This window comes from Falco rusticolus, chromosome 6 (assembly GCF_015220075.1).
Source record: "Falco rusticolus isolate bFalRus1 chromosome 6, bFalRus1.pri, whole genome shotgun sequence".
Lineage (NCBI taxonomy): Eukaryota > Metazoa > Chordata > Aves > Falconiformes > Falconidae > Falco > Falco rusticolus.
Genome location: NC_051192.1, coordinates 78683960 through 78699881, shown reverse-complemented (window position 1 = coordinate 78699881; position 15922 = coordinate 78683960). Strand labels below are relative to the sequence as shown.

General features: G+C 44.6%; 1 protein-coding gene across 1 annotated transcript; it reads left to right on the top strand.

Moving 5' to 3' along the window:
* The first annotated feature begins 5064 nt into the window (after window positions 1-5064).
* OGFRL1 (opioid growth factor receptor like 1) lies at window positions 5065-15569 on the top strand. Its single transcript, XM_037392456.1, is given in 8 exon segments — window positions 5065-5199; window positions 5202-5443; window positions 7271-7357; window positions 7909-7990; window positions 11164-11242; window positions 11335-11401; window positions 11544-11689; window positions 13201-15569. Coding segments are annotated over 8 exon segments (1482 nt in total). The 5' UTR covers window positions 5065-5174; the 3' UTR covers window positions 13955-15569.
* Window positions 15570-15922: the final 353 nt, after the last annotated feature.

The window sequence follows — 15922 nt, the reverse complement described above, 5'->3', positions numbered from 1 at the left end:
GTTATCTTCTGTGGTACTGGAATACTTCGGTGAACTCAAGTGCAAAAAAATTCACCACCTTCTCAACAAAGACTACCAGTTACAACTGTGAGATAATTGAAATTATTTAATTTTTCTATTAAAATATGTCTTGTGGGGATCTGTTCAAGCTCTCAAATACCACCCTAAGAGGCCATGTAAGGTGGTAGGTAGAGCCTCTCCATGAATCCTGACTGCCTCTAGTTCACAACCAAAGCCAGCAGCAAGCTGCAGCTGTGAAAGAAGACATTGTTTATGGGGAAAATGCACACACCTAGCAAAGTGCCGACCTGCCCCACCACATCCAAAGCTTGGAGTATTCTTATTTCAAAAGATCCAACCCACATCCTTCTGGGCAGCTAAGAGACAGTTGTCAGCAACTGGTGACAAAAACATCAGATGACTCTTTCAAGGGGAGGAACTCTTTGTTCCTCATTCAGCTGCACAGCAGTGCACCCAGGTCTCAATAGGTACAAAATGGATGTCCCATAGCTGTCTAACTAGTGATTCTTGCTGGATGTTGATCATAAGAGGTGTTTAATCTTCCTTTCCTGCACAAACTCACTTAGAAATTAGCCACTGCCCAATGATAAGCTAAAGGATGAAAACCAATTGCATGAGAGCTGACTCCAGCTAAAACTGAAATTATTTTTATGGGTATTTGAAACGTTTTGAAGACTTGCATCATTGGTGCTACTGCCTTTTTTTATAGTGCCATACCAACAATCAGTCAATTCAGTTTCTAATTTGAGAGTTCTTCTAGCCTACCTGTTGATAAGCTCCTTTATAGCAGTGAATAATGCCTTGCATTTCTACTTGGCTAGGAAAACCTCCACCACCCCGGCAGGCCATCACTGGTCAATTAGGCTTCAGCTAGCCTCATTTCTGTCACTTCTTCCGTAGACTGCAAGCAATATGGTATTCCTAGCTCCTGACAACACTTAAGAAACTTCAAAAATACACCCCAGTACTTCAGGAAAGTCCACCACATCATCTTGGTAGCATGGATTACTGTATGTCAAAGCAGCATTCTGCTCTTGGCACTGGCTTCCCATAGCAACACCAAGTCAATTAATTTGACTCCTAGTTCTCATCAGCAGTCTGAGATCCAGATCCTTTAAAAATCCTGCTAAAGCTCTGCGATGAGATTCAGCTGACAGTTTTGCTCTTCAGGTAGAACTGAACTTTCTATAATAAGGTGCAGTTATTTGCACAAGAGACAGACCTTTCTTAGAAAAAGATCTTTTGTTTGTAGGATTAATTGCCATGCAAAGTAAATACCCTCAAAACCTTCACATGATTTTTGATGCATGCACAAGGCATGTTTTTTGAGGCTCCGCTGTCCTTAGTATAAACACAGTCAACGTGAGGGAGCATTGACAAAAGCTGTAGCAGTGGAGGTCTATACTGGGACCAGTTGATTTTGGTCAATGGAAGTAGCTAGTCAGCAGGCAATCAAGACAAATGGGTTCCAGGCATCAGAATTTCCTCAGTTCCTTCAAACTATGGGAAGAGATAAGGCCAAAAAAGAGGGAATAACTCCAAACCTGGGAAGACATAAGCATGACTTTTATCAAAGACTGTGTTCTCCCAGCAGCTCTAGCATCCAGCCTCACTGCTTGCCCTCTTATAACCTTTCTTGTACCTTCTTGATGTGGATTTTTTTATTCCCTATTAAAACACTGTCCACTGGCAAGAATAAGGCTGAACCTTCCTGTATACTACATGCATTCCTGGATATCACATTTCAAAGAGTTCCAGTAGAGCTGGAAAACCTACAGGAAAAGGTCACAAGCATGACAGAGGGATGAAATGGCTTTCATGCTAGGTAAGGCTGAATAGGGTAGGCCTTTGCATCTTGGAAGAAAAACAATAGGTATTGAAGTGACAGAGTTATATAAAATTGTGAGTAGCATGAAGGTAAACATGGATCATACTCTGGTTCTCATTAAAAAAAGAACTAACCGGCACTAAATGAAGCTACACTTTATATTCTAAAATATATACTAGATAACATGTGTTGCAGCACAAACTAGTAAGCTGCAACAAGACACTTACTGTTGGCCAGATTCTACTGTCCATGCTGTTTCTTCTTCCTCCAGTAACCAGGCCACACTGCCTCTTCTCCATCCAACCCCCTCTCCCACCCTCCTCAGGGCTATTTAACTACTTAGGAGGAATGAGCTACAGCTGCACATCGTCCATGTCGATCAACCCACTGCCTTCACTCCTCTACAATTCCCCCTTTTTGTTTTTAACCGAAAAGGCTGTGTCTCACATCCGTTGTAGGGCCCTTGGCAGGATGTGTGGAAAGGCTGTTCAGGCTGAGTTAAGAAGGCACAAAGCTGCATCTCATGCAGGCTCCACATCAGGGTCACCCAGATGTTGTGACTCCCCTCTCAAGGGGTCTGTGGAACAGCCGGTATCTGATGTTCTCTTGTCAATTCTAGGATCTAAAACAGGCTTAACACACCTAGCGGGAAGCCACCGTGGCCCTGCATCTGTGGAGATACAAGCACACCCACATCCCCAGGTAATTAATCCCACAGGCCTGTCCATTTTCCCATTTGAAGGTCTCGCACTAAGACCTTTGCTCGAGTAGGAGGATCTCCTCCCTGCAAAGACAAGAAATGCGAGATAATCACAGGACACTTTCCCGGCTGGCACAGTCAAATAATTCAATGTATACACAGGCCACTGGCAGCCCCACACTGCCCTGAAAAGCCTTTGCCAGGGTCCAGTCCCACCAGTCCTGAAAGTACCCCTGGTAGCCCTTCAGCTCATTGTCATCCTCATCTGTCACCATCGTGACCGGACCACACCAGTGGGGAAGTCCAGGACGTTGTAGTGGGAGCCCAACTCAGTTAGCCTCACACGGGGCACCAATTGTTGCAGCACAAACTAGTAGGCCGCAACAAGGCTTTTCGGTTGGTCATATTCTACTGTCCGTGCTGTTTCTCCTTCCTCCAAAGGTCAGACCACAAACGTGTATTTAGACTGTAGCATTGTTTCGCCATGTAACAGAGGTGAAAAGCATATGTAAATGGTATAGGAACAGGTCCATTGATAGCTGTTGAAATCAAGGATCAGATGCAACCTCTTGTACTGGAGGTTTCTAAAGCTTTGATTTTTCATAAAGCTGGGAAGATATGTCAGGGTAAAGACTGTTAAGTAAATGTCCTGTTTCTTAAATCCTTCAGCAAGTATCCCTGAATGACATTTCCAAACTGGAAGAGTGAGCAAGATTGACCGATTTGTGTATGACCATCCTGTTGCCCCAACCATTACTGTGGAACAGGGACCACCTCCGGTACTGGGGCTAAAATAGGAGGAGGGGGTGGGTGGGTGGGGGTGAACTGAACGTTGGGGTTGGGGTGTTGGCTGGGACCACCAGGTTTGATCTTGGACCCAGTGCAAGTAGCTGGGTCCTGAGGAGGGCAGCAGTGGGCACGATGGTGGCTACGGGGTGTTGGAAAGGCTGAGCAGGCTTCATTAGTCTCCACGAGGAGCAGAGGAGAACTGTCTTGGCCAAGGCAGGTGACGATGGTGCGCGGAGGCAGAGGCACGGGCGCCTGAGGCAGATGGAGCTGTAGGACAGGCTCATAGCTCAGCCGTGCAGCTGTGGCTGCATCTAGGTGAGCTGCAACTACAAATAAGCTTCCCTGAAACACGGCCTGACAACCAGGGTGTGCCCAGCCATTCCCCACCCGTGGTGTCCGTGTGTGTGCAGCCCACACACTTCAAATGAACCTGGAGGAGGGTTCTGTGCAAGGGTGACACGAATGCAGCTAAGCATGATGCTGTGGTAAACTTGAGTTAAAACGATCTTTAAGTTTATAGAGTGGATTGGGAAACAAGAATATACAGATGATGCCACCTCCACACTGATGATTCCTGACATCCAGTTGAAAGGTTGGTACCTGCACTTCAAGAGGATGCTAGAACATGGAAGCAGCAGCAGAAAAAAAGGCACAGAAATGAGTGATGGAATGGGGAAGGTAAATTACGGTGAGAGGTTGAAGAAGCTCGACCTGTTTGGTTTGCCAAGACAATGACTGAGGTGATTTGATGATAGTGCCCATCTTTAGGAGCAGCAACATACCAGACAGCACAGAACTGTCTTTAAGGAAAAGGCAGAAATTTGTGCGTGTGAACTGAAGCCTGACGATCCAGGTTAGAAATGAAGAATGCATTTTCAGTCATGAGGGTGAGAGCAGCCACTGGAACAATGTGCTAAGCCTTCAGCTCATTGGGTCTTTGCTCTAGGCAGCGTTTCTGTCCAAAAGGCATGCTCTAGCCAAACGCAAAATGCACTGCTAACGCCCCTGCCAAATGGACCGTTGAATGTCACCTCAGTGTTATCCCCAAACTCTCAGGCGTTTTAGGAGCAGCTGAAACTGGCTGGTTACCACACTGCTGCCCCCTCCATTCCTGTCTCCTCTGGCACCTGTATATTCCTTGAGGTCCACCTCACCGCCGCCCTTTCCGTGTCTAGTGGCCAGCCTGTGCTTGCACGCTGCCGGTAACACGGCTGCTTCTGTCAGCAGACAAGCACCTGCTGCACAGCGCGCTGCCCCGGGCAGCTGCACCCGCTCCTCTCCGTGACAGCCGCACTCCCTCGCTTGTCTCGGAACCCTTCAGGGGACACCCAGGTCTCCTGCAAGAGGAGAGACCCCCGCGGGGTGCACCTCCTCGGAGGGGACATGCCCGCCGTTTCCCTGCGGGGCATGGGTTTCCACGGGGCCGCCCCAGCCCCACGGCACCGTCCCGCGGTGGCCGGGGCGGCGGCGGCGGCGGGTGGCGCTGGGACGCCCCGCACCTCCCCGCGGTGCCGGCGGCCCGTTCCGCCGGGGCCGTGCCCCCCGCCCCGGTACCGCCGGGGCCGTGCCCGCCGCCGGGGCTGGGCGCGCCGGGCGCTGCGGGCGGGAGGGGGACGGGGCGTGCGCGCCTGTCTCCTGTGGAAATCCCGGAGCCTCCAGCTCCGCCCCGCGCGTGTCCGTGGGCCGGGGCCGGGGGGGGAGCAGCCCCGGCCGCCGCCCCGCCCCGCCATGCCGCAGCCGTAGGCAGCCCGCGGCCGCTCCCAGCCCTCGGCCTCCGCGGCCTCCGGGCGGCGCGGCGGCGGCGGCGGCGGGCCCGGCCCGGCCCGGCCCTGCCCGATGGGCAGCCTGCTGAGCGGGGTCAGCTCAAGGAGCCCACCACGGTGGAGGACTGCGACTCCACCTGGGAGACCGACTCGGAGCCCGAGGCGGCGGAGCCCGGCGGGGAGCCGAGGCGGCAGGAGGGGGTGTGCACCGCCGCGGGAGGCGGGGAAGAGCCGGCCGAGCTGCCCGCCGCAGACTGCCGGCCTCCGGAGCCCCCGCCGCCCCCGTCCCCGCCGCCGGAGGAAGGCGAGCGGGCAGAGGCGGACGCCGCCGGCCCCGAGCAGGTACCGCCAGCGCCGGGCGCGGCCGTGCCGCGGCGGGCCGGGGGGCAGGCGCGGGGCGGCGGGGCGGCGGGCACTGCGCGCTGGCGGCTGCGCCGTGCGGCGCCGGGCCGGGCCGGGCGCTCCTGCCGGTGCCCGGCCGCGCTCCCCGGCGCCGGAGAACAGGCAGAGCCGGGCCGGGCCGGGGCCGCCCCGCTCCGCTGCTCCCGCGGCGCTGGCGGGCCGGGGCGGCGCAGCGCGGCCGGGGGTGAGCGCGCCCTGCGGCTGGAGCGCGGGTGAGCCCCGGCGCCGCCGTGCCTGCTCTCGGGGTAAAACTGCGGCCTTGGGGCCGCTGTCAGTCCCGCTGCTGCCGTTTCTAGGGAAGGTGCTGCTTTCAATTACATGTAGCCTGCACTTGGCCTCTTAATGACACGGGCTAAAGGTCTGAGTGCTGGATTCGCGGCTCCGAGGTGAGGAATTTTCAGAGCAAGTTTCTGTCTTTTGGGAACCTTTGAAAATGCCGACCCCAAAGAAATACAGGGTTGCTTTGCCGATAATTTTATTGGATTTCGAATTGAATGCGGGGTGGACCAGCTGGATCTGATTTTTAGCCTGTTGGCTGTATGACATTTATACTTGATTCAGAAACAGTGCGAAATTAAATAAGCATAAGTGTTCATCCCTCTTCTGCTGGATACACAGTGGTACCGATGCCCGGTAACTGAGTGTCAAGGCGTGTTGCTTGTTCAAGTAAGCATGGTTTTGGCCATAGGTACGGTCAAAGCTGGTCTTGCAATAGGAAAAATGAAAACAGCTGCTTGTTCATCATTAATGTGCTATTGACAAGCCACTGGATGGGCAGTGATACAGGCATTCGTCCAGTGCATTCACAGGGAACTTCCCTTTTTAGGCTTGACTTTAACCTGTTACATGCAAGGAGCAGAATGATTTTTTTCATTCTCATTTGGCCTTTGGTTTTAGTGTAGAGACTCGTTTTACAAGATTGAGGAATGCAAAACCCTTTGTTGCAGTAAGGTTAAAAGAAATTACAAAGAAAATAAAGTTGTTGATAGCAGGTTGAAGTCTCTGTAAACTAATACTTCATTCTCTTGTTCTTCAATGCATGCAGCTTTTTCAAGTGTTCTCTGAAGTCAGTGGGATTATTTCCTTTGACCTTGATGAGCTCTGGTTGTTTCAGGTCACAGCTTCCAAACAGCTCGGGGCCAGTACGATTTCTTGTACATAGGTGTTTTCCCTAAGCAGGATTTTGTTTTGGGGTTTAGTGGTTCTTCTTGCTAGGCTTTAAATTTAAGTTTGGAGGAACAAATAATAGAAAATGGTTCAGGAAAGTGTTAGAACTGCAGTTTGGCTTGTTCATGACTATTCATTTTCTTCCACAGGATGCAATGATAGCAATTTAGTCAATGTGCACATGACGAATAGCCTTTGCGAATAGTATGATTTCCTGTTTGAAATTAGTAGTATCTCTGCATCTTCATGTTCGATTACTTATTTTGTCTTGTGCCATCACTTCCTAAGTTACTTTGAAGTTTTACATTTGGAAATTACAATACACCTGTTGATTTAAATCAGATTCAGTCTCAGTGGAAGGGCATTTTGTAGTCTTGCATTTGTATTTTATTTTATTTTATTTTTTAATTTAGGTTTGAAGTGTGTGGTGTTAAGTATTCAGCAGGGAGATTTTCAGTGCTTGACCAAGCGGTAGGCAAATATGTGGGCTTGTGTTTGTTTACGTGCTGAAATCCATCATGAAAAATAATCATTTTACTATTACACAAATATGTAATTTGCTGGTTTTGTGTGTGGTTATCTACTTTCTAACTGTTTCAGAGTGGTGATGGAACTGAGCTGACAGCCAAGCCAAAGAGAAGCTTCTATGCAGCAAGGGATTTATACAAGTACCGACATCAGTATCCAGTAAGAACATTTTGTGGTTAAAATTGCCTTTTTGGTAGATGACAACACACAACCTAGATGTTCCTAAACATTTGTGGTATCTGATAAGTATAAGGAATGAATTAAAAAGCTGATGCAGAGGCCCAACGTATGCCACTGGGAGAGGAGTGAAACTAGCGCAACATCTTTTCATCCTAGGTGTAACTGCAAACACGGGAGATGTGTAAGCCTGGGAATGGTGGTAGGAGCCCAGAAACAGGCTTATGCCTTGAACATCAAAAACGGTAGGCTACAGACTGTGGTCTTACTGTTATTTGTCACTCCAGTTCCTTGGGGCTGAAGTCAAGGTACTGCTATGCTTGCTGCTCTCACCTCTGCCTTGGTAGGAGAAGGTACCAGCCAGAAGGAACTTGCAGATCCTTAAACTGAGTCTTTAAGGGCATGAGTAAAACTGTGGTTCCTAAAACTCTGAAATGTTTTTGTCGTCACATTATCAAGAGCACAGTATCACTTTCTGGATACTCTTAATAGGATTTTGTAGGCTGATAATGTCCTATTTCCTTTTTTTTTAGCAGAACTTTAAAGATCTTCGATATCAAAATGACTTGTGCAATCTCCGCTTTTACAAAAATAAAATCCCATTTAAACCTGATGGTGAGTAATCTGTGGCAATAATAGTGGTAATGAAAGAATAATACTAATAATAGTAACAAAGTGAAACTGTAGTGATAATTGTGGTGCTGACAAATTAAAGATGTATAGTTATATATTGTACAACTTGAAACGTTCCATGCTGGAGTAGCACGTTGTTAACCCAGGAGCAGGTTATGCTTAAACCAGTCGGCTTTTGCTCTCAGGAGGTGGTGCTTTTCTCATTCATTTTCAGCATAATGTAGTTACGGAACATTGTTTGTACCACTGTTTTACGGTAGTGGTGCTACCTTTTATTAAACAAAGTTGAAGTTGTTCCCCTGTGCTGCACAAGCTGTTCTGCTTGAATAGGAGCGGCAGGTATCAGGTTGTTATCCCTGGCACTATGTAAGGGAAAAAGAATGTGTTGTAACTACCTCATATGAGATTATTATAATAACAATAATAAAATCATTTCTCAAAGTCCCTAGTGGTTCTGGTAGTGGAGCAGGAACCTCATATGAAGTGTTCTGCACAAACACAGGATGAGCTGAAAGATGACAAGCCCTGCCCTAGATAGTTTGCAGTCAAAGTATGAGAGACAAGAGGGTAGCAAACAGATGGGGAAGCAGAAGGAGGCAATAAAACAGTCTTGGTTAGAGTGATAGACAGGAGTCTTGGCACGAGAGCTTAGCCATTAGCAAAAAAAAAAAAATAAAAAATTTGCAGGCCAAAAATAAGCTTTTGAGAGCTTTAAAAGAATCATGAGGAGGTTACTTTGAAGGTGTTTGCAAAAAGATCCTCTCAGCATGAGAGCAGCTTGGAAAGAAATACCGAAGTGCAGATTGGAGTACAGAAGTAAGACGTGGAGGCTGCCATTGAGGCATGATCCTGTCAGAGGCAGGACTAGTCTCACAGTAACAAGTGGGTTCTGATAAGGTAGGAAGAGACAGGTCACAAAAGGCTTTGAAAGTTGAAGGCGTACAGTTTTTGTTTGATGTTGCAGAAAAGGGCTTCACAATGGAACAATGCAAAGCAAAAAAAGAGGCAATATAAAATAGCTGTGGTCTAGAAACATGGTCTTACCAGCACCATTCAGGGTCGATGTAAGTGTGACAAGGTGGCACTTTTCAAGGTCAGGAAAAAGGATGCTGAGATGCAAAATGTCAAAAGTTCTAATAGGAAGCTGGATAGGAAGGGGTGTTATACAGAAGGATGTAAAAGACGTACATATCGAAAGGTTGAAGATGAGAGCTGTTTATAGGCAAAATACATATCATAATACCCTCAGAAAGTGGGAAAACAAGTTGGGTTATGTGAAAGAAAGATAAGACCTCCTTTTAATCATCTTGAGTTGTATCTAGATACCCACAGGCAGATGCTGTGTTTTTAGCTTGACCGGAAGAGTTAGATCTGTGAATTACCAGTATAGAAGTAGCACATTCAGGAGACATTGCACAGAGAACATACACAGAAAGAAAGAGAGGGGCACTGAGGTCCACCTGAACCTCCCACGTTGGGAGGCATCTTATAAAGTGCAAAATGGAAGAGCAATTCAAGAGGATTAGCCATGAGAAGAGACAGTCGTGAAAGCTAGAGGAGGGCTTCCCTCCTAAAATTTGTAAAGAATAAAATTTCTATTTTTTTAGGAGAAACCCACAGTTGGTAGTGTCAGCAGTAACTGATAGACTGTGCAGGCTGAAGTGTTGATAGCTGTGACCTCTGGTTGTGCAGAAGTTTTTCTTGAGAATGGGAAAGATTAGCCACCACCTTGACCTAAGTCTGTGGGTCTGTGAGAGTGTACAGTAGGAGTCTTAAGCTACCATGTTAGGGACTAAACTTCTGGGGAATGTTAATAAAAAAACCAAAGACATTTCTAGTGCAATACTAGATCTGAAGCTTAATTCCGTGACCTACAGGTTTAGCTTGTGGTTCTGACTTAGAGCTGGCCTGTTTGTGTCTCTGCCCTGGAATTGAACAACGTGTTTTCCCATGCTTCAAATGTAGGTTGGATACAGTGCAGCGATGGCAGGAGATCCTCTTTGCAAGGTCGTTCTCCAGCCTTGCCTGCACTGGAAGCCACCATGTCCTTAGCAGCCCCTCTGGCTGCTTTCTCCGTTTCTTGAAGAAAAGTACCAAATGAGTTCTCCTTTGTCATTGAGACCTAAGTGGAAATTTTCACTGCAGGGAGAGAGATCTCAGATGTATAATAGGAGACTATCTACCTGTGGCTTTGGGCTTTTTAGGCCGTTCCCAGACTATTTTACTTTAGGAGAAGCTGTGCGGTAGTGGTAAAACTGTTGGTTACAGAGTAGAAATAGGCTAACACTGAGAGTTCCTTCATGGGAAGGGACTGTACAGGTTTTGGAACAAGGAACATCCTGTTACGTACTTTGTGCAGTGCCTGGACAAGTGCCCTGGCCCATGATTGAATTTCATGAGCACGGTCACAGTGTGAAGAGTAATTAATTTCCTTTCACATGTACTTTGTCCCCTTTTTCTATCACTGTGACTTTCCAAGAGGAACTGACTGAACTCAACAACTGGTTTGAGACCACTGAAAGCTGAAATTCTCATTTGTTGAGCATGACCTGAGAACCGAAGGTCAAACTTATAGCAATGGCAGCAAGAATCTTGGCTACAGCTAACAGAGAAGGATTTTCCCAATCTTAATATTATTTGCAACTGGAGAGATTCCTGGAACGGGAGATTTTGTAATTTGTTGAGGCTTTTATTCCACTAAGAATATGTGTGTCTGTACACACATGCGCGCATGCATGTGGAGTTTTGTCATGTTAAAGCAGTGACAGATGATTCACCACGCAATATTTTCTGTAAGTGGTTTGTTAATTACCAGTCAGTGTGATGAAGGCATCTACGACACGATAACTTTTGGGGAAGTATATTTTACAGACGTTATTGTCACATACCCTCTGCTGGTAAATAGCTCAGTATGTCATTTGGTTTTGTTTATACTGAAATTTGATAAATCTCTTATTTTTAATTAAGTTTTAGTAACTAAATTAATGTTGAATTAAAATGTGTTTGTTTATGGCTGTAATAGACCTTATTTCACGTAGTATGTGAAAGAGAATTAAAGTGTGTGTGCTATTATTATGTTAACGTGACATGTACTTTATGTAGCTGAATGCTGGTTTTGATGGCTACCTAACAGTTTCCAAATTACTTTTATGCAGGGGTTTATATTGAAGAGGTCCTAAATAAATGGAAAGGAGACTATGAAAAACTGGAGCATAACCACACTTACATACAGTGGTTGGTTGCTTATTACCTATTTCTGTTTCAAAGCATTAATTTGATGAAGTGTTCATATACTGTGAGCTGTAATGTGCTCTTTCTTTTAACAGGCTTTTCCCACTGAGAGAACAAGGTCTGAACTTCTATGCTAAAGAATTAACTACATATGAAATTGAGGTAATACAAATTGAACTCAATACAAACCATTATATTAATTTTGATACATAACTGTGTTTTGTTATGTAGAGTTGATTTATACAATGCAGAAGTACTTGCTTTAGTGCCACTTAGAATTTTGGATGTATTCTTTGTATATTAGGAATTCAAGAAAACAAAAGAAGCAATTAGAAGATTCCTTTTGGCATACAAAATGATGTTGGAGTTTTTTGGAATAAAACTAATTGATAAAACTGGAAACGTAGCACGAGCAGCAAACTGGCAAGAAAGATTTCAACATTTGAATGAGTAAGTAATGACATGCACTCCGCTCTTTAGAATTGCCATAGAATCTGTTTAGCCTTTTGTTTTCTAGAGAAAGGGAAGATATATTTTCCAAAGATTGCCAGGAGGAAGAGAAAAAGAAATAGTTAATGCCTGGTTTGTGTCTGTATATGTACATTCCTCCTTCTTCTTTGATCGTGCTTCTCACCCATTACCAGTCTAACTGATGTTGAGTTCCCTGAAAATACAACTTCAGATGGTGCTGAAAAAGATCAGAGTTCCAAAATAATTTGTTTATCAATGCTGAATGCATTTTCACCTGATCCCAAAGTGTTGCTTCTCAGATGGAAAGAATGAGTGGCTTATCTTTGAATTCACATTTCTTTTTGAGAAAAATAGAATTCTCCACACCTGTATGGAAGCTAAATAACAAGATTTCTCTCCCTCCTCAAAACATGAAATATTATATATTTAATGCTTTTTAACTGCAGTGCTTAACTGGAGAGGGTTAGACATACGTTAAGTCAAACTTTAGCCCAGCTTTCAGCAAATTACACTAGTTGCTTTTCATTGGCATTTTGTGGTGCATAAGTTTGCACTGAATTTTGTCCCATGCAGATGAGTTGTATCAAAACCTCTTTTCAGATCTTGTGATTACTTTCCTAATACCTCTGACCTTAGAGCTGAAGATCATTGTCTTGCAGTATTTTGTTCTCCCATCCTAATGAAAGCTTGTAGGTAGAATTGCTGATGGATAATTTTTGGTGAATAATGGGAGTAATTTGTTCATTTTACTGAAATGTTGTATGAGTGTGGGCTCAGACTCAGGCCACAGATAAAACAGTGTTTCAGGAAGCCCAAATGTTACTCACTGCACATTTTTACACTGTAATTCCTGTAATACCAGTGAGTAGCTACCCAGTTTTAAGTCAGGAATTGGGACTTTTTTTACCTAACCTTAGCCATCTAAAATTGAGTCATTTAAGTTGTACTGTTTACTTGGGCATACTTTATGAGGGAGAGAGCTCTTCACAAGCACTTCCAGAAGATAGTTTGTTCCATTTATCTTAAGACAGTGGGACTTGCTCTCCAGAGGTACCTGTTTTTGTCCCAGGACTGACTGGGAGAAGTGCAGGTAGCTAGTCTAGCCTAGAGACCCAGCTTTTAAATAGTGCAATGAATCCTATTCTGTAGCTACAATACACTACAAAACCCATATTTTATAAAGCGACTGGGTCTTCTCCTCAGAAAGAATACGTATAGCAGAAGGAATCAAAATCAGTACACACTTTGATTTTACCTTTTTTTTTAGCCCGTTGCCTCAGTGCGTTTTACAGACACTATTTTCACTCACAACATCCTAGCAAAGGAGGTGCTAGCAAGCTTCAGCAGCTGTGAGAAGTTAAAAGTACAAGAAGTCTGAAGTACACACCTGGAGTGATAAAAAGGAGTGAGGAATTGCAGTTCCAGTTCTGTATCTGTAAGGTGTTTCTTTTTCTGATTCAATGGATTTTTTTCACCCTTTTCTTCCAAAGGTCTCAACACAACTACCTGAGAATCACTCGAATTCTGAAAAGTCTTGGTGAGCTTGGATATGAGAGTTTCAAATCTCCCCTGGTAAAATTTATTCTCCATGAAGCTCTTGTGGAAGATACCATTCCCAACATTAAGCAAAGTGCTCTAGAATATTTTGTGTACACTATTAGAGACCGAAGAGAAAGGAGGAAACTCCTGAGATTTGCCCAGCAACATTATACACCCTCAGAGCATTTTATCTGGGGACCCCCAAGAAAACAGAAGTCAGAGGGAAGCAAAACAAATAAAAAGCCAGCATCTCCAATTTCTATTCACAATATTACAAAACACAAGAAACCAAAAGAGCCTAAGAATACACTGGCAAGTGGAAGCTCAGTTGGTAAAACAACTGAAGAAAGAAAGGTAGAACTCACTAAAAACAGGGAAGAAAATGACCAAGATGAACAAGAAATGAACTGTGATGCTGTTAGGCAGAACAACAGTGAAAAGAACAGTGATACTGACACCGGTCAGCTTTCAAAATCAGAGGAAATTCATGATACTTCAGACAGAAAGGTGGATGCTTCTCATTCCAAAAAAGATGATGAAAACCTGAACAATGACTGTGGAAATCACACAGGCACTATAGAGAAGGATTTATGTGACACTGAAAATTCTTCAAATAACATGTCATCAGATCTACAAGATAACCCTGATAAGGATACACTTTTAGGGGGGACCACCACAAAAAACAAGGATGAGCTCAAATCATGAGTCTGAGGTTAGAAGTCATTATGTTTCATATTGAATTAAGCAAATTATTCATTGCTCCTTCATTTTGGGTGAAATTTCCATCTAGTGTAGAATAAAATGTTCATGACGCTATGCTTATTGCAAATGCATCAGATTAGGCTTCTTTTAGGTTGATTAGTTTTATTTTTTTCAACCTCAGCTTATCAGCAGTCAGCCAGGTGTGGCTTTCTAAAACAATCGTGTATATTCAAAGCTAAGAAATTCATTATCTTTCCCAGACAGATTGCATAGAAAAGCTTATCTATTTTTTTCCATTAAATTCATCCAGTATTTAGAAAAAAAAAAAGTGTGACTTACTAGAAGCCTTGGAACATCAGAATTTTTAAGTTTCTTTTAATGTACTTTGTGTTGATTTCCTTTTATGAAACAACTAGAAATTACTCCAAGAGCACAGTTTTCTCCCTAGTGGCTATGTTTTTTTAGGAACTACGTTCATGTTTAATGGCAATATTCGCACAGCATCTTTTACCTTAGATTAGCGTCCTTGTCGGAGACACTTAGTAACAGATATCAACATGTCCTATGCAGCTGGGTATCATTGCACATTGAATAAAAGTTTAACTTACAATGAAACTATATCCACAGCTTTTGGGTACAAGGGAAGTTGCACTTTAGACTACTTTTAGTCCCTGTTAGTTCTCTCTTTCTTGACTCAGTTGTTACTGCTACTAACTTGAGGGGAGGGATCTGTGTGATCACTCAGATTTGGTCTCGGTGTGAAAGCTCTCTGTTGATCAGCTGCAATCAAACAACTCCTCCGGCTGGGTTCAGCACCTGGAAAGCCTCGGGACAGTTGAAAAGCAGTGTCTTCATCACAAAGTACCAAAGTCATCAGAGAAAATGTCACTGGGCCTGTCAGGCAGGATCTTCTGAACCCCCTGTTGCTGGTCTGGGAGAGAAAGGCAGTTCTGATGCTTCCTTCCAGCTGTTTCCTCTCTTTGCTCTTTATCAGAGGTCTTTCATGCTTTAATGTTATTTTGTTCATTGGCTGAAACCTGAGGCAGGCCACTCTGTGGCCTGGCTGGAGCCCAGCAGGTAAGCATTTGCCAATTAAGATCTTCCCCAACTTTCTTCACTGAAGGACTGCCTGCTTTCCCCAGTTAGCCTCTTCTGACTTCATGCCATTCAGTCAAACAAGATAGTACCCAGAAAGTTAATTGTGTAGAATATGAATTCAAAAATAATGCAGGTAGAACTCATGCTTTCTATGGTCGTCAAATAGTCTAAAACTTCTGTATGTATTTTCTATTTAAAGTGTATATATTATCCACTGCCTTTAATGTATTTTTGATTAAATGTTATGAGGCAAGTGGCTGACTACAGTTTGAGTGTCAGAGTGCTACAGGACTTTATCCAAGTCTTATAACTCAAAATGACAAAGTCTTCAGGGGTTTCAGAGCATAGACAAAATGTCTTGTATCTTTCTGTTTCACTAATTCCCATCATGGCAATGCATTGTACATTGCTTTTCCTAGGTAGCACTCTTTCTTGGGATCAAATAGAGTGGCAGTTGGAGATCTTGGTACCCGTGGACAAAGATTAGGCTCTTTCCATCCTAAAGAGGCAGGGAAGAGGGAAGAGGTATCCCTCCTTCTCCTGTTCTGACTTGTAAGGAAAGGAACAAGTGGATTTTTTTAAGGGTAACCCAGATGGCTGAAGGAGGCTTTAAGTCTGCCTGAGCAGAAATGCCCCAGAGAATTCCTCCTGCAGACACCACCTCTTTAAAGCTGGAGTAGTGCTGAGAAGCCTTTCACAATACCCTGGACTTGAACTCTGATCCCCTTGTTCATGTTTGCCTCTGACCTTTAGAAGGTGACAGGAAATGCTGAGATAAAATTGGTCCGTGCAGTGAAGGATGCTGACTCCACACGTACACACAGGGAGGACAACTTTATGTTCAGCCTATGACGTTTTAATTCTTGAGTGCCT